Source organism: Coregonus lavaretus, assembly GCF_964263955.1.
Source record: "Coregonus lavaretus genome assembly, chromosome: 19".
Lineage (NCBI taxonomy): Eukaryota > Metazoa > Chordata > Actinopteri > Salmoniformes > Salmonidae > Coregonus > Coregonus lavaretus.
The window spans coordinates 11,313,367-11,332,589 of NC_140006.1; the positions used below are offsets into that span (position 1 = coordinate 11,313,367).

Genomic DNA, 19,223 nt, shown 5'->3' on the forward strand with positions numbered 1-19,223 from the left:
GTTTGTCTATTGCTATTTTTGTCTAAAGTACTTTCAGATCACTGAAACCCCACCTGATGTGGTGGAAGATGTCGAACCAGATCACAACGCCTTAGAGGACCACCTTCAGACACGGACTGAGAAGGATGTGGGATGTGGAGGTTTTTGACCAGGTAAAAATGATTGTCCGCTGTTAATTTATTTTCTGGCCCTCCAAGAGATATGTAAGAAATGAATTTGTAGTATGAAATATAATATCATTTATTCCTGTTATCAATCAAGGTGAGACTGAACATCGACAAGGCGCAGGAGAAACAGAAGTCTACCGGAGGAGAATCAAGGGGACCAAGTGCTTCGACATCCGGGCGAATGACTTGGCTTGGAAGAAGGAAGAAAGGAAGGGGAGACCTGGGAAACCTTGCTGCTCTTCCTCCTAGCTGGGGTCACCATCCGTTAAGGTGAATATAAAAAATCTCAGATAATAACTATTTGCATTTGCACACAAAATAACCTGAAGCTAGTTTTAGTTTCCCCAACACTGATAGTTTTCTCTTTGTCTTCCTAAGGTTACCTCGGTGGAAGCCAACAATCTTCTCCAGTTGGAGCAGTTGGACGGTCGGCCACTGAAAGCCCTGACGCCCTACACTTCGGTGAAGCCCAATAGACAAAGTATGTTCAGCTTTGGTTGACATTTGAAAAAGCAAGAAATTGTAGTTATTCTGAGCTTATAAAAATGTACCTCTTCAATTTACCTCTCCAAATGACTTTAGGACCATCAACTATCTGAGCACCCAGGAGGTATCCCATCCACCAGAGCCAGTGAGTTCGGATCAGTCTGATTCTCTGTGCTCTGAGTCGAAGGGGTACCAGCTTAAGGTAGGCTGTACCTTCCAAAACTGTTGAAAAGTACATATCTCCCATTTATAACACTGCACTAATCCATCAAATGTTCTCACAGTAAAGTGTAACCTGTGTGTTTGCTTGTTTACGTCTCTGTCTCCTACCCCGTTCCCTTTAAGTCTGCTCCTGTTCTCCAGGACCTAGTGGTTCTGCCCAACACCCAGACATGGATCCACCTGATGTCCTCCATTACCAACCACCCTCCAACTTTTCATTACATCATCTACAGCTACTGTTATTGTCATGTTGTCATTATCTGCTAAGAACGTTTTCTTGCTCTATTATACTGGGCACATAATGTGAGATACACAGATTAGCTAAAAACACTAGCACTGCAAACACTCAGAACAAAGAGAGCAGCAGTGCCTGGACTTTGCAGTCTCCCTCTTCCAGTCCCCCTTCTGAGACTGGCTGCCTGTTGAGAACAAGTGATAGGTATTACCTCCCAACCACACAGCCACCACCTCTATATTACACACCAGAATTCTGTATTTTAGTCTATGATTGTCATGTGAGTGAACAAAAAATCTGTGAAAATAAATTAATGACACAACTGTACCAAAAAAAATATCAAAGTTTGTATATTAAAATCTTAAATATTGCCAGGTTGGTTTTCACAGCTGTTTCACAAGGTGTTCATTATTCTAAGTTGTAAGGTATCCTTTGATGGTATTTATTAGTTCTACATGTATTCATTGTTGTATCCTAGGACCTAAAGTATGAAAAATGTATGCACTCACTAACTGTAAGTCGCTCTGGATAAGAGCGTCTGCTAAATGACAAAAAAAATTACAATTAAAAATAGATAAATATATATTCAACCACATTTACATTTACATTTTCGTCATTTAGCAGACGCTCTTATCCAGAGCGACTTACAAATTGGTGCATTCACCTTATGATAGCCAGTGGGACAACCACTTTACAATATTATTATTATTTTTATTTTTTTGGGGTGTGGGGTAAGGGGGGGTAGAATGATTACTTTATCCTATCCCAGGTATTCCTTAAAGAGGTGGGGTTTCAAGTGTCTCCGGAAGGTGGTGAGTGACCGCTGTCCTGGCGTCGTGAGGGAGCTTGTTCCACCGTTGGGGTGCCAGAGCAGCGAACAGTTTTGACTGGGCTGAGCGGGAACTGTGCTTCCGCAGAGGTAGGGGGGCCAGCAGGCCAGAGGTGGATGAACGCAATGCCCTCGTTTGGGTGTAGGGACTGATCAGAGCCTGAAGGTACGGAGGTGCTGTTCCCCTCACAGCTCCGTAGGCAAGTACCATGGTCTTGTAGCAGATGCAAGCTTCAACTGGAAGCCAGTGGAGTGTGCGGAGGAGCGGGGTGACGTGAGAGAACTTGGGAAGGTTGAACACCAGACGGGCTGCGGCGTTCTGGATGAGTTGCAGGGGTTTAATGGCACAGGTAGGGAGCCCAGCCAACAGCGAGTTGCAGTAATCCAGACGGGAGATGACAAGTGCCTGGATTAGGACCTGTGCCGCTTCCTGTGTAAGGCAGGGTCGTACTCTGCGAATGTTGTAGAGCATGAACCTACAGGATCGGGTCACCGCCTTGATGTTAGCGGAGAACGACAGGGTGTTGTCCAGGGTCACGCCAAGGCTCTTTGCACTTTGGGAGGAGGACACAACAGAGTTGTCAACCGTGATGGCGAGATCATGGAACGGGCAGTCCTTCCCCGGGAGGAAGAGCAGCTCCGTCTTGCCGAGGTTCAGCTTGAGGTGGTGATCCGTCATCCACACTAATATGTCTGCCAGACATGCAGAGATGCGATTCGCCACCTGGTTATCAGAAGGGGGAAAGGAGAAGATTAATTGTGTGTCGTCTGCGTAGCAATGATAGGAGAGGCCATGTGAGGATATGACAGAGCCAAGTGACTTGGTGTATAGCGAGAATAGGAGAGGGCCTAGAACTGAGCCCTGGGGGACACCAGTGGTGAGAGCACGTGGTGCGGAGACAGATTCTCGCCACGCCACCTGGTAGGAGCGACCTGTCAGGTAGGATGCAATCCAAGAGTGAGCCGCGCCGGAGATGCCCAACTCGGAGAGGGTGGAGAGGAGGATCTGATGGTTCACAGTATCAAAGGCAGCAGACAGGTCTAGAAGGACGAGAGCAGAGGAGAGAGAGTTAGCTTTAGCAGTGCGGAGAGCCTCCGTGACACAGAGAAGAGCAGTCTCAGTTGAATGACCAGTCTTGAAACCTGACTGGTTTGGATCAAGAAGGTCTTTCTGAGAGAGATAGCAAGAGAGTTGGCTAAAGACGGCACGCTCAAGAGATTTGGAGAGAAAAGAAAGAAGGGATACTGGTCTGTAGTTGTTGACATCGGAGGGATCGAGTGTAGGTTTTTTGAGAAGGGGTGCAACCACAAGAGTGTACTAATAAGCTATGCGAGATAGAAAAAATTGAATCATAATAGAGGACTACTGAAATTATATTATTTCAGTGTCGATAAGGGAAGGGCAGGGCAGGTTAAAATAAAAATATGACAGCCAGACAAGCCAGTGTATGAATCAAACGGATTTGCATATGAATGGAGTGGAAATTAGCTGACTTTGATCTGTAAGGTAAGTAACATTAATGTGTCAAGCAGATTACACGTTTTCTTTGCTATTTCTGAAATGTAGCAACGTTTAAGACATGGATTTCATGTTGTAATGTTAACAAACTACCCAAAAGTTGTTTGAAGCAATGTTTTCATTTTATTAACTAAACAAACCTTGTTTAAACAGTGAAATTGTAGCGGAAATCATCCTTGTTTGAATAGCAGGGATGAAAATAACATTATTTAGGCTGTAATGATCTCCAAAATTTGAATCATTAGATCATCACACCGTTGACATAGCAACGGACGCTAATAGTTCATCAAATCCCATTGTGATGCGGGGGGGGGGGGGACGACGACACTTTTTGGCTGGGGGACATTATATGGCATGACAGGCCCCCAAAATGCTAGGGCCGGTTCTGGATGCATGTGTGGGTATGGAAGTGGGTAGGCTGTGGCCCTTCATGATCAAATCAAATTGTATTTGTCACATGCGCCGATTACAACAGGTGTAGACCTTACAGTGAAATGCTTACCTACATGCCCTTAACCAACAATGCAGTTTTAAGAAAAATAAGTGTTAAGAAAGTATTTACTAAAAGAAAATGAAGTTTAAAAAAAAAAGATGAACAAAAAAAGATGATAAATACCATAACAAAAACTAATAATTAAAGAGCAACAACAAAAGAACAGTAACGAGGCTTTATACAGGGGGTACCGGTACAGCGTCAATGTGCGGGGGCACCGGTTAGTCGAGGTAATTGAAGTAATATGTACATGTAGGTAGAGGTAAAGTGACTATGCATAGATAATAAACAAAGAGTAGCAGAAGTGTACAAATGGGGGGAGGGGGGGTCAATGCAAATAGTCTGGGTAGCCATTTGATTAGCTGTTCAGGAGTTTATTGCTTTGGGGTAGAAGCTGTTAAGAAACCTTTTGGACCTAGACTTGGCGCTCCGGTACCTCTTGCCGTGCAGTAGCAGTGAGAACAGTCTATGACTAGGGTGGCTGGAGTCTTTGGGAATTTTTTCAGGGCCTTCCTCTGACACTGCCTGATATAGAGGTCCTGGATGGCAGGAAGCTTGGCCCCAGTGATGTACTAGGCTGTACGCACTACCCTCTGTAGTGCCTTGCGGTCGGAGGCCGAGCAGTTGCCATACCAGGTGGTGATGCAACCAGTAAGGAAGCTCTCGGTGGTGCAGCTGTATAACTTTTTGAGGATCTGAGGACCCATGCCAAATCTTTTCAGTCTCCTGAGGGGGAATAGGCGTTGTCGTGCCCTCTTCACAACTGTCTTGGTGTGTTTGGACCATGATAGTTCGTTGGTGATGTGGACACCAAGGAACTTGAAGCTCTCAACCTGCTCCACTACAGCCCCGTCGATGAGAATGAGGGCGTGCTTGTGAGTTAAGGTTTTTCGTGGCCCCACCCCCATCAAAGTTGCCCATCCCTGCTCTAGGTCAATGTGAGAATCAGAAATGGATAGCAATCAATAATGGATAATACATTTCTTATTCCAGATTACATGTCTGGCATCTATTAATCAGTTATTGTCCCATTTGGTCAATGCCAAGGGGATGACAGGCACCCACACAATAAGTAACAGGGACATTATTTCGTTCTAGACCTTTAAACATAGTTGGTGATCTTGAACTGCTTGCTACCCTTGACAACATTTTTGGAGTTCTAGGTTTTGATAGGTCATTTAGAATGTCCCCATTCTCACAATAACCCACCCAACCTTGTGACACCACACCACCATAGCATCCATAACTGCCAATTACCTACCACTTTTCAAAAGCTCTGACATGGAATCATCAAATGACTAATTTGCTTTATCAATTTCCGATTAGGAAAATTAACCACAGTCACAATAATATTGATCGTGACTGTGAGGCTAGCACGCTTGCGGTGATGCGCTTCTGTGTTGCGTGGCCTTTGAACCCATTGTTGTGTCGCGGCTGACGTCAGTTCTGTGTGCGAGACAGGCAGAGCGGCGTGCGCCTGGCGAGACAAAGGCGGCGGACCAGGGAACAGCCGGGATAAATATCCAGATACAATTGTCGGGAGGTATCTGGCTGCATGGAAATATAATGATAGACTACGAACCGATGCAAAGATTGACGGGCCGCTAAATGACCTCGACATTCGTCTGGAATAGGATCTTATAAACAGCCTGTCCCTTCTCTTTCGTTTTAAAAAATTTTCTCCAACGCCCCCAATTTAGCGAGCTAGCTACTAGATAGCATTAGCGCACTGGTCGCCACTCATCTTTCCTTCAAGAATCAAAAGAGAGGAACTCCATAAAATTGGGAGGTTGCCAAAAGGTAAAGTAACTTCATGATAGTTTATTCAAATAAAAAATACAAGTATTTGGCTTAGACAAATTATTGAACTGAAATATTTTTGCTCGGCTATCGAACTAGCCAGCTAGCTGTGGTACTCCCAAACAAAGGGGACGACAACGTGACAGACTCAACTGTGTGGAGCTAGTTTGCTAACCTTAGTTAGCTAGCAGATTACCGGTTTTCCTAATTTGATGGTCCTTTTTGGGGATGAGACGGGCTGAATAGAGAACAGAAAATGCTCTAGTGTTGGTCAGTGTTAATGAATATTTAATGTGTGTATGATGCATATTTCAACAAGAACCAACCAGTCACACACAGTGAGACAGAATGCAACAACACACAGACAAAGCAGTATAGGAGAAGGGTTGAAGTGGAGCAACACACTAACCTATTTATGAAACTAGCAAACTATATGACATAAGATATGTTTTATAACATTTAGTGCATTTAAGTTGTGTGTTTTCTAAAACGTATCATGGCGCAACACGTTTTGTGCTGAAACTCCCTTTGTTGTGTCTCTTCCCTAGAAAAGAGCGCTTTGCACACAGTCGACCCAAGAACTGATGTTCATCCTCGTGGACTATGCCTAGCCCCTTATTCCACCCCGAGATTATGGACCACGACATGGTAGTGAGCAGCCAGCACAACGGGGTCAGCCTGCCGCGAGAGACGGACCAGGAGTCCCGGGACGAGGACCATCAGGAGGCGCTCCGCTTCGCCCTGGACCAGCTGTCATTTATGGCCCTGGAGAAGGTGGACTGTGGGGGCGGTGGTGGGCTCGTTGACACGCTCGACGGGAACCAGGGACCGGGCTCCGAGAATTGCAACGGCGGTTATGTCGACCTGCAGATGCTGGAGCACCAAGGAGGCTCTCGGGACTCCCCGACATCCTGCTCCCCGTCTCCAGAGTACTATGGATCAGGCGGGTACCACATGGCTGGCCCGCACTCTCACCCCATGCTCGGGGAACAAAGCTCTGTTCTCTGCAATCGCAAGAGGAGTGTCAACATGACAGAATGCGTACCTGTGCCCAGCTCCGAACACGTTGCTGAAATAGTGGGAAGACAAGGTAAGAATTCTGTATTTTTTCACTTTTGTTTATCAATGTGGTTTGGCCGTATCTAGCTAATTCATAAGGTATTCTAGCTATAGAAGTTCAGGGTCTAGCAATTACCAACTACCTCTCTCATAACCACACGAATGCATAGGACTGCCTTCCTTTGTTTGGGTGGTGAGATGATGTCTCATAAGTTTATCAGCGCCGGCTCGTGTTATTGAGGGTTGGCCTCGATGGATGTTGTTTATGCGCTTTCATAATGCATGTAGATCAAGAATTACCTACTAGCCTAATTTGCATGTCCTGACAACAGTGTTGCGACTACTAAGGATGTTCTTGGTTATGTGTATGGTATTCGAGTAGGAGGGGGAGGGGTGGGACAGGGTCAGACAAAGCGGCAGATTGTCGGGAGTCTGGACATGTCTAGCAGCCTGCACCAAACAAAAGAAACCTATCGAATAATTTTTATTTAGCTATATGTACGCCACAAGTCACATTTAAACAATAGGCCTGCCGTTGACGTCCACTTTAAAAGTAGATTTTTTAGTCATTTGTATGTAATTTTGCTCAGCCCCAATGCGAGGCTGTTGGGAGGTCCGATGCACAGAACACGGGACTGGGCGGTGTTTTCGCACCGAATCCAGCCCCGTCGACCGCTCTCGACTGGTTTCAAAATCTACCCATATTTTATCTCCGCACATTTAGCTCAATATTCACCACTAGTTTGCATACACACAGTCTATGCTTGGCCCAGTTGTGGCAGCGTTATTGCATTGTTCTCTTTGTTTGAAAATGCCATGCTTTCTGCCTCCCAGAATGACATCACACACTCAGCACCCCATTGGTGAGTTAGAGTAAACCGTCCATATTTAAAGGAACAGTGCAGCGGTTCTTGGGTTAGCGTTATAAATACTACTGGGCTAACAAGCTATATGCCTACATATTATGGAAACAGATTTTAACCAGCCTGTTTGTCAACCAGTGATTGCAATGTGGCCAGATGAATATTTTAGCCTGCTTAGTAATTTTTTTGTGTGTCCGACAAATTCCTTGTCTTTGAATAAATAAAACAGCAAGCAGCGGTTGTAACAATAACAAAGCATATCCCCGCCCCTGTTTTGGTAAACCCCGCCCCTGTTTTGGTAAAAAGCTCAGGGAGGGGTTGGAGAATTGTAACCACTCTCAAATGCATAGACCGAGCTATAGATGTAAGGACAGACCATCTGTGATATCAAAATTATACTTAACGATGTTTTGAAGCTTTATAGTGTTTGTTTACATGTAATTTGTTTACAAACATTGGAGTCAAACAAGCTTATATTTGGGGTTCTGGTGGGGTAAGACAGTTGAACTAAGCCCATTACATTTTAGTCATTTAGCAGACGCTCTTATCCAGAGCGACTTACAGTTAGTGAGTGCATACCTTTTCATACTGATGAGGCATTTATTAGTTATATTCTTCAAGAATCAATGCGTACATATCATCAATTTAAATATGGATGTAGCTTGCCCCTTAAAGTTAGTCACTGTATATATTGTAGTAATTCATTTTCACATAGTTTATGCACAACTGATACTTTCCATTTAAATTCCCAATATGAAAATAATGATTAATTATTTAGTATTATATATACACACATTCTTCTTCACCCTTCCACCCCTCTCTGTCCCAGGCTGTAAGATCAAGGCACTGCGTGCGAAGACCAACACCTACATAAAGACCCCGGTGAGGGGCGAGGAGCCCGTGTTCATCGTGACAGGGCGCAGGGAGGACGTGGAGATGGCCAAGCGGGAGATCGTCTCTGCGGCTGAGCACTTCTCCATGATCCGGGCATCCCGCTGCAAGGCTGGGGCCACGGGCACAGGAGCACCCGGGACAGGGGGAGCACTCCCCGGACCCCCACACCTGCCTGGACAGACCACCATACAGGTACGACAACCACAGTAGGAGATACAGCAGCCTCATTTTTGTTAACCATTTATTTAACCAGTTGAGTTCCATTGAGATGGTCATCTTTATTTTACGACAAGGGAGCCTTGGCCAGTAGTCAGCATCACAAGCACCTGTGGAGATATACAAATATCTGTTGGTTAAAATGGCCCTTCTTTGAATAGATAAAGTAGAGGTCATAATAACGTCTACTTTCATACACTTATTGCACAACCGTTCAATTCCATTAAATGCCAGTTCTTGCCAATTGCTTTACTGCTCTGCCAGTACAGGGCATGGTTCATCCCCACTTTATCCTGTATTACTAAGTATTTCCTTCCCTGGTGCAGGTGCGGGTGCCGTACCGCGTGGTGGGGTTAGTGGTGGGGCCAAAGGGGGCGACCATCAAGCGCATCCAGCAGCAGACACACACCTACATCGTGACGCCCAGCAGGGAGAAGGACCCCGTGTTCGAGGTGACAGGCATGCCTGAGAACGTGGACCGAGCCCGGGAGGAGATCGAGACGCACATCACGCTGCGGACCGGGGCCTTTGTGGACCTCCAGGGAGACAACGACTTCCACACTAACGGAACCGACGTCAGCCTAGAGGGCCTGGGCTCGCTGGCTGGGGGACTGGGCGCCGCTCTCTGGGCTCGGGCCAACAACCCCCACCCTGCCCCTCCACCCCCGCCTCCCCCTCCACCACCCCCGCTCCCCCTGGCCATGCACCACTCGTCTGGGAGGAAGCTGTCCTCCTTGGCCGCCTACCACCAACACAACGGAGGGATGGGCTCTGAGAGCTACTGTGCCCCCAGGAGGGCCACTGAGGGAGGCAGCCCCACCAGCCCATTCAGCACAAGCTCCAGCAACGCCGGCGGAGGAGGGGGGTTCACTTTCGGGGGCGACTCCACCCCGGGCCTCCCCTCTGAGGAGCTGGGCTTTGAGTTCAGCGCCGCAAACATCTGGGCCCCTTTTGTCAACGGAGGAGGGAAGATCCCAGGCACCTCTCAGAAGCAGCCTCTCCGCCGAAACAGCAGCGGCCTGAGTGGCGGCGCCGTCACCCCCCGCCTGTCCCCCACCCTGCCCCCCGACACCGTGGTGGGACCCCTGGATCATCCACTGGCTCGTCGGGCCCAGAGCGACCCGCTCAGCACCCTCTCCTGGCTGCAGTCGGGCGGTGCCGGTGCAGGGTCCTTCTCTGGAGCATCTAGCTCCAGCTCCGGAGGCTCATCCACCGGCTACTCCTCCTGCTCAGCCTCCTCCCTGCCCGGAGGCTCTCCCACCGACTCAGAGGGCGGGGGCAGCGGAGTGGGCCTGGCCTCTGGCATGCTGGGCCGGCTGAAAGCCGCGGCAGGCTCTGGTGCTGGGGGTCTGGTTGGCATGGGGCCAGGGGGCGTGAGCAGGGACTGCTTTGTGTGCTTTGAGAGCGAGGTGACAGCGGCTCTGGTGCCGTGCGGCCACAACCTGTTCTGCATGGACTGCGCCGGACAGATCTGCCAGTCCGCTGAGCCTGAGTGCCCTGTCTGCCATTCCACTGCCACACAGTGCATCCGTATCTTCTCCTAATAGCCCCCCCTCACCCACCCGAAGACAAGGGAGGGGAGGGGGACAGAGGAGGGGGCGAGAGGGGTAGGGGTGTCATCTTAAAAAACAGAACTTTACTGTCTTACTATCCGAGAGAACTGCAGTGGAGCATCAACTGTGGCAGGACAGACGAACACCAACAACCTTCTCTGCATATAGGATGGACCATAATGATTACAATATTAGAAATATGACACTATACAGATGTTGATTCAATGATAATAACTATGACAATAATAATAATAATGATAATGAAAACATTTCCAGACTGACTGATTTTGATTGATTCTGCGGACTGCAGAAACAGTTGGGTGGGATCAAGAGGTTTCATGGTGGACTTGTATGGAAGGAAACCAGTGTCTTATCTTTCTTCAGGCTTTTGTTCTGACCTGGACCAGCCTTCAGGTCTGGCCTAGCTCAGCATCTAGGTTGCCAGCCTGTCTGTCTGTATAGTTTTCATTCTCTCGCTTCTTTTTCTTCTTCAGATATCTCCGCCTGCTTCTCTCACAAGCCTTTCCTTTGACACTTTTGTACTTAATAACAGATATTTTTGAACGGAGCTGCCTAGGCCTGCACTTTTCTACTCAGTTTTCTTTTCGATGTTCTTTGACAGGATGCAAAACGCCGTTTTTCTGGTCTTCTGAGTTCTCCTGTTCTTTTTTTTTTCAGCTCTCTCTCGCCATCTCTCCTCTCTCTCTCTGATTCAGAGGGGTTGGGTTAAATGCGGAAGACACATTTCAGTTGTACAACTGACTAGGTCTCTCTCGCTCTCTGGCTAGCTAGTGTAGTAACATAAAGGAAATGCTTTGGTATGAGCCTGGAACTGACTTTAAAACAGGCACAGAGACACCTATCAGACAGAAACAAGCCAGAAGACCCTCTCCTAGATCTTATGAAGATTGAAACACTTAAGATATTTATACTGTTCAAAAACTGATATCCAATGTTGTGGTTTTAATGAGTAGTATAGGAATAATAGAATGGTGTTACGTTATTTAAGGAATATCAGAACTAATGCCAGAGGTCAGTTACTCAGTCCCCCTTGGTCCGTCTTTCTCTCAACCCCTCTCTCCTCTCGCGCTCTCCCTCTCCACCCCCTCTCTCTCCTTCAATAGTGCCAGTCTCTTCCTCTCTCTCTTCCCCCTGTGGAGCTCAGTGTAGACACCTAGCCATCCACAACCCAGTCCACACAGATCCTGTATCTGTTAGTTTGCTTTGGAGTGTTAATGTATTTTTTAAATGGGTCTTTGGCTTTTGACTGTAAAGTATGTTGCCCCTGACTCCCTCCTCTCTGAACTGCATTGTTGAAGTCAAATAGGATAAGATGGGTCTTGGTGATGTCACACACACAGGAATGTCTCATCCAATAGGGGTCTTGGTCTTGGTTAAGGGGGGGTGGCCCGCCCCCAGTATTAGGGGCATCAGAATTAGCCGTCTCTGTGCCCTGCAAACCTTGAGCGACACATTGTAATGTTATTAGACCCCCCCCCCCCCCCTCCTCCTTGGGGTCCTCGATTGAGTGATTTTTGGTCTTCCCCGCCTCAACTCCCCCAGCAAAGCTCTTTGTCTCCTAGTCCAACCTGGATCACCCCTCCCAAGTGGCAGTGTCATCCTGGGAGTTCTATTTTGTGTTTCTATTTTTGTGTGTGTATTTTCATATCAACTGCCTCTCTCATACTGTGTTTTTAAGTATGACATGGTTGGTTTTGGTGTGACGGTACATGGTTGTTAAATGCAGCCCTCTGAACGTACATGCGGATCGACTCATAGAATGAGACAAGCCATGGCAAACAAAATCAAAACAATGAATGGGAGAGAAAAAAGGGCTTCCTTGCACACATGCTACATTCTCAGATGTTGACCTTCTCATCTGTGACAACAGCGAGAATAATCAATTTATCCAATATGGCAGCTAGTAGCTAGTTCATCCAGGGCTTCCAGACACTCTGTGTTCAAACCCCAACAGCTGCAGAATGTGTTGCTTGTTCTTTTCTCTCTGGTCTACATCTATAGAACACTGGTCAACCCTGTCAGTACCGTTCATGTCCATCGCCTGTGAACGAATGAACAGAAGGCTCTGTTCCAATACTTTTCAAATGCAGCATCCTTTTCTACCCTCACACCTTCAGGTACTATCCACTGATCTACCATGTGTGGACAGGTGAAAGCAGGTTCTCTACTGGATTTTTCTCAATAACGTCACTTCAGATCAGTGACTACCTTCAGGGAGGAAGGAAAGGATGTAGGGCAGCAGGGAGCCTAGCAGTGGGAGCGTTGGGCCAGTAACCGTAAGGTTGCTGGTTCAAATACCCGAGCCGACAAGGCGAAAAAATCTGATGTGCCCTTGAGCAAGGCACTTAACCCTAATTTACTCCATGGGCAACATACTACTATGGCTGACCCTGTAAAACAACACATTTCACTGCACCTATCTGGTGTGTGACAATTAAACATATAATTTACAAGTTTTTTTTTTAAAGAGAACGAACAGACAGTTCACATTGCTACAGAGCTCAAGTGCAGGTTGAGGTTCAAGCCGGGCTACTTTTTAACAAACAACTTCTGTGTCTGTGAGATGCCTGACTAAATGAGCTCGTCAAGTGAAGGGCACAGCGGCTTGACGTCTTAGTCTGTAATCTAATAATCGACCCTCCACATTGAACTACAGAGCAACGCTCCCAACTTGAAAGGCCCTCCATGTCCACAGATGTGGAGCTAGTAGCTGGCTGACTGATGAGTCACATTTCACTGAAGACTATAATGGTGCTTTGGTGCAACTCACTACTGACACAGATACTGTTTTCTACGGCAACACATGGTCATAGCGTCCTCTCTCCTGTTCTTCTTTTAGGAGTTAACTGTATAACTGGCAACCCTGACCCCGCTCTCTCTCTCCCCCAAACGTGGGAGCGATCTTTGTAAACTGGCAACCCGTCCCTGCTGGGTCTGACTTCAAATGTTTTTCATATCGTTTTTCTCTGCTCCTGCAGACTCAAATTGGGTGCAGGGAAGGATGTGACCATGTCTTTAAATGAACAGATAAACATGACTGTTTTTTGTGAATCTTTTTTAGTGTTTAAAGGAGGCCAATCTTAAAGGCCCTTTTCCAGAACTGCCCATCACTTCTCAGTCACTAAAATGTCCGGAGTTGAATTTGCCAGGTGGTTCTGGTGTAGGTTCTGGTCTGGTTGTTTCACCAGGTCATGTACAGTAGCATGAACAGTTAAAAGGTACAGAATATTCTCATTGACTGCAGATTATTATTTTTGCTGAACTTAACCCCTGACCCCCAACCCCCTTAAGGTTTGAAAACAGGGTTTATAGAGGAGTGACCTCTGACCTTTTTGTGACAGAGGTGGACCATGGGGGAGCCACGCCCTCCGGGAAAGCAGCTCCCCCTGGAACTCCGCCTTCCTATTTTGCTTTAATTATTTTATAATGCAGAACCAAAATGTTATGTCAGCAAACAAGGTTTCAGGCCTGACTTGTATGTGTATATACCCTGAATACAATCAATGGGGTCTCATTTTCAAAAAGTTACCAGACTTAAGTAATGAAGTTGTGTAGTTTTTAACAACATGTATCATTATTTGTAGGTTATCCATCTGCATGTCTTCAAGCCATCAAGCATTAGCAAATAATTTTTAAGATGGGTGAAAAAAAGCTTTTTACACTTTATTTTTGCAATTTATTTGCTTACCTAAATATCCCAGACAATAATGTGACCCTTTTTATTACTTCAAAATAATGTTTTATTTTCCATATTTTTCTTTATTTCCTGTGTACAACATGTAGGCAATTTATAACAAAATGAGAAAAAAATTATTGAAGAAATTTTAAAATTGAAATATATTTTATTTGAAAGTTTATGGACCTTTTTAACCGTGAGCCGGAACAATATATGCGTATCATTTCAGGTGTCTTGACGGTTATGAGAAATGTATCAAGAGTTTTATTTTTTATGCTTCTTTAATAAAATCTTGTTTTTGGTTTCATTTTTTTACTGTAAAACAATAACCCTATTGTGTTTGCGTTTTCTTTCTCCTCTCTTCACTTTATGGTCAGAATACTGCATGACTGGATAGTAACTAGGTGGTTACCTTGCATGACAAGCTTCCAACCCAATCAGTGATCTACTAATCTCTGATGGACAGCCTGCATAAACATATCTGAACAAATTATGCAATATTTTATGTCTGGGTTAACTGAGATTAGTGAGCTACACTGATTTGGTTGGAAGCTTGTCATGCAAGGTAGCCACCTAGTTAGGAATGCTAATTTGGTGTGGTTTGAACATGCTACATTTATCAGTTGACAGTGGCTAGGTTAACAAAACCGAAGCATGGATGTCCTTAGACTGCTTTCAGGGCAAGGAAACAAGTAACTTTTAAATATGTGTGAACTATTCCTTACAATAGGTGCCCAATTATTATTATTTTCTCATTTCACCACATGGTGGCAGTAGATACTCATTGGCTAGAGGCTATGAACGATGGCCGTGCATACTGCAGCCTGACAAAGCTCTCCCATTCAGAGGAGGGGCATTGCAGTTCAGTTGGCAGCCTGTAGATAGGTTAAGGAAATACTTTTTACATGTGATCATTGAGTCAGATGTTCTGGTAATGGAGGATAACAGAATTAAGAATAGAAAGGCAGTTTGTGACACAAATGTCATTTTATAGGAAGCAGTTCACAACCAGGCTGCATTCCAACACACCTTCATCCTTGATAAAGAACAATCAATCATAATGATAAACGAATTTGAAACATCCTCAAAAAAATTATCATGCGAATTCTGTGTACAGGCTACATTCATATTGGTTAAATATTTTGTCTTCACAAGCCTTTTGAAAAATAAATGTTCATCATCATTAATTAGGTATTCAAATAAAAACAAAATGTCCCATAACTAGTAACATCAAAGAGATGTGTGCTGGCAAGATAAAGTTAATTTTCCTTTCATGCACTGGTGTTTGTTTTTATTCACAGGGTGGGCATCACTTGGTCTCCATGGAGATGTGTTGGCATGCATGCGTGTCCATCTCACGTGTGCCCTTTTGTGCTTGAGCATACGTCAGTGTGCGTATATATGTGTGCAGAGTATGTAGAGACAGTAGGTTATTGTAGTTAAAGTAATTGTAGTTAAGTGATACATTCTCACTATCAGTGGCACACTCGGCTATCATGATCCTGTGATGTGAAATGACATTCAGAAGCCTTGAATTTGGCTAAACAGGTCGAAAGTAAAATATGAAGAAAAAAACAATTGTATTAGCTCTCCCTCCACAGTGCAACATAACACAGGCCATGTTGCTCTCTAGCAGTGGAAATAGCAACAGAAGCTCTAGTTGATTCAAACTCATTTACAATAAGCAGAAACATCACAATACAACCGTTTTGTGCGAACACCCATCATTTTGCATTGTAAACGTAGAACTGGTCAAAAATGGACAGACAGGTCTGTGTAACATGGTGTGTTTTCTGTATAGTAAGATAAGCTATGATATATATATATATATATATATATATGACATGGTAAGTGGTTGGTTGATTATTACCCCCCTGTCGTATTATTAAACTACTACATTGTCATATACAATGGCTTGGGCGTTGACACTGCTAGCCAACAGGAGTCTTTGAAAAACATTAGCTGGTCCGTTTGAGTTGGCCCATTCACCTCAATCTCCGCAAAGTCATCCACTGGAAAAGTCTGACCAGGAGCTGACAGAACAGTAGATAGGTCTTAATGTAAGCCGGAATGCTCTCCCGCTCCAATGTCCAGTATTCCTAAAGTATTCCCAGTATTACAAGAGAAACACACACTTCCTATGAGGAGGGGATTGAGATGAGTCCATCATAACAGGGAATTCCCCATTCAGTGATCCAATGAAAAGTTGGGATTTGGCATCCCGCTCCTTGGATCTGGGTATTGCAGTTGGAATTCCTGGGCGTGCCACAGGTTTCCAGTGATTACGTTGGGGTTATATTGCTTGCAACCACATTAAACAGATGAACTCTTAGCCCAGAAGTTAGGTAGGACAGAAAACATGCACACAAACACACTGCAAAATGCGCTGAAACCCTTTGACCAAAAAGACAACTAGATATTGCCTTAAAACACAGAATCAGATTATCATGAAGGCAGTCAGAGAGACCATGCAGTTGCTCTGCAGTTTCCTGTACGGTATATAGTGGCCTATGGGTTAGTAATCGTATGGCCCATAGCCAAAACATATTTCTTAAATTTTCACAAATGCAGACGTGTGGACTGACCAGGCAGTGTCCTTTCTGTGTCTGCTGGTCCTGTAGCCCTTTGCAGTATTTGTGCACTTTCAGGGGAACATAGAAGGGGGTTTGTTTGCGAGAGGTTGTCGCAACCATCTCTTGGCTATTATTTCTCCTTTATAGTGATGTGAAACGAGAGCCATTGCTAGAGTAGGTGAGTATGTAAAAAGAGCAGACCATCTTCAAAAGGTACATGCTTGGGTCTATTGCACCATCTCAGTGTCTATGTACAATACGGCCATATGGTGTGTCCCAAACAAGCCGACTAACATCCAACAACTGATCCAACCCTCAGGTAGGCTACACTCTACGCATGTGAAAGTCTGGCGTGTCTTACAAGCATTTCGCTACACCTGCAATAACATCTGCTAAACATGTGTATGCGACCAATAAAACTTGATTTGATTACAATCATATAAAATACACATTCATGTCAGACAGCGGAACATTCTTCTTATTTCACTTTGTGTTTTATACTGTATAGTAGTTTGGATATGAGTTATTATACCAGGTTATATGCACCGTGCACACAGGTATAAGGTGTCAAGTGAGAGTGGGTGTGTACAGATGTTGCCATGGTAACAACCGTTTTGTGCTAACACCCATCATTTTGGATTGTAAACGTAGAACTGTTCAAAAACGGACAGACAGGTCTGTGTAACGTGGTGTGTTTTCAGTATAGTAATGCCAAGGGATTTTTTTATTTCAGCTCATGAAACATGGGACCAACACTTTACCTGTTGCGTTTATATTTTTGTTCAGTGTAGATCAGTGTGGACGCATCTTCACCCTACTTGGTGTGATGATGTACTTCCTGCATGTTGAACCCAATTCTCAGAACACTGTGATTAATTTGCTGTTACCATGGCAAGGAATGTAAACACATTTGTGCACAAAATTTGAGTGAAATATTTTTGTGGGTATGTAATATTTCTGGGATTTTTTTTTTTTCAGCTCATGAAACATGGGACCAACACTTTACCTGTTGCGTTTATATTTTTGAGTGGGACAACATTACACAGGACACTATCAACAGCCTGATCAACGCTATGCGAAGGATTTGTGTCACGCTGCATGAGGCAAATGGTGGTCACACCAGATATTTACTGGTTTTCTGATCCACACCCGTACTTAAAAAAAAAAGGTATCTATATTCCCAGTCATGTGAAATCCATAGATTAGGGCCTAATTGATTTATTTCAATTGACTGATTTCCTTATATGAACTGTAACTCAGTAAAATCTTTGAAATAGTTGCATGTTGCGATTATATTTTCGTTCAGTATAAGATCAGTGTTAAATGTCCCCTTCCCTAACAGGCAAAGTGAGGACAAGGAGACTGTAAGCTGATCCTAGATCTGTGCCTGATGGCATCTTCTACCCAGAGCACATCACAACAGAGAAAAACCGAGAGGTAGCAAGAGAGAACAACAGACGGATATATCGACAGACAGAAACAGACAGAGGAATAAGAGTTGGGGTTAGGGCTGCTCTCCTGAACATGCAGAGAGGTCAAAGTGCAAAGTCATCCATCTCTATACCTCCTCAGGTGATATATTTTTTAACTATCTCACATTTCTGCATTAAATGTATAGAAAAAGTGTATGTAATATGCAAGAGTGAAAGAGAGCAGCAGAAATTGATAAATTAATTGATTGATAGGTGTCCAAAATCTGTCTATGGTTGAAGGAACCGTTGGCCACCTCAGTGTTTGTACACGTGATAATCGTTGTGATAGAGATTATTAGTGTGTTCATGACCATGTTTGTATAACATGCACATATGTTGTGTGGGTTCACGTATGTGTTTGCCTGTATTGTTTGTGTGTAATGTACAGTGTATGTTTGTGTGTGGTGTATGAATACATGTGTACCTCTGTATGTTGTGCGACTGTGTGTGTGTGTGCATATGTGCGTCAGTATCTCTAGATCTCTGTTCTCTCTCAGCTCCCCTGTCCCTCCTCGGCAGAGCGCTGGTCTGACTTAAGCTTGACGAACTCTTTGGCCACCTCATCGTTGTTGCGTTGAGATAGGATCCTCAGTACTGTCAGGCCCGTCTCATCCATGTGGACCCTCTTCCCCAGGGGGAGCCAGCATGTCACGCTGCCCCTAGAGGCCATGTCCTTCAACTGCATCAGGGCCATGCCCACCGTACGGTCCTCCCTGGCGAAGCAGTAGTCTTTCACACACACCTGCAGCTCATAGCCCTCAGGACCCAACTCACTGCCCAGGGAACTGGAGAGGAGACAGAGAAGAAGTGGGTTGGATAGTGCACACATTGACATTGACACGCACACACACCCTAACCAGAAATAGGCTTGATATACTCACTACTGAAAGGTCTCGTTGAACTTGGGCGACCAGCTGTTGTTCTTGGACTTGGTGGCGTGCTTCCTCTTCTTGTCACTGAGGTGGGGACCGATGATGTAGACCTCCACGAAGGGACGGAAGATCCCCTGGGTCTGCCACTTAATGTCATTAGCAGCCACCACTGGGAGAGAGAAAGGGTCCTGGGTTTTTGCAGTGCATTTCAGAGAAGCTCAAGCCTAGTGCAATTATGTATGTAAAGCCCATCATTACCACTACCTTATGCCC

General features: G+C 45.1%; 2 protein-coding genes across 2 annotated transcripts in view; one reads left to right on the plus strand and one right to left on the minus strand.

Annotated features, from left to right (window-relative positions):
• The first annotated feature begins 5,444 nt into the window (after window positions 1-5,444).
• LOC311147044 (RNA-binding protein MEX3B-like) lies at window positions 5,445-14,355 on the plus strand. The gene is made up of 4 exons (XM_084183651.1): window positions 5,445-5,751; window positions 6,300-6,841; window positions 8,503-8,759; window positions 9,110-14,355. Exons 2-4 carry the CDS (start codon window positions 6,355-6,357, stop codon window positions 10,325-10,327), a joined length of 1,962 nt encoding a protein of 653 aa, XP_084039777.1. The 5' UTR covers window positions 5,445-5,751; window positions 6,300-6,354; the 3' UTR covers window positions 10,328-14,355.
• A 4,216-nt stretch (window positions 14,356-18,571) lies between these two features.
• LOC311147040 (protein unc-13 homolog A-like) overlaps window positions 18,572-19,223 on the minus strand; it is a gene marked incomplete at both ends in the record, with an annotated part of 87,038 nt that continues 86,386 nt past the window's right edge. The window contains 2 exons of the mRNA XM_084183647.1: window positions 18,572-18,863; window positions 18,960-19,119. Coding sequence (XP_084039773.1) covers window positions 18,572-18,863; window positions 18,960-19,119 — 452 coding nt within the window. The remainder of the gene's footprint in view (window positions 18,864-18,959; window positions 19,120-19,223) is intronic.

Coding starts and splice junctions, on each gene's coding strand:
- LOC311147044 (XM_084183651.1), top strand. CDS start 6,355: ATGCCTAGCCCCTTATTCCACCCCGAGATTATGGACCACGACATGGTA. Junction 6,842..8,502: donor TGAAATAGTGGGAAGACAAG/GTAAGAATTCTG, acceptor TCTCTGTCCCAG/GCTGTAAGATCAAGGCACTG. Junction 8,760..9,109: donor CTGGACAGACCACCATACAG/GTACGACAACCA, acceptor TCCCTGGTGCAG/GTGCGGGTGCCGTACCGCGT.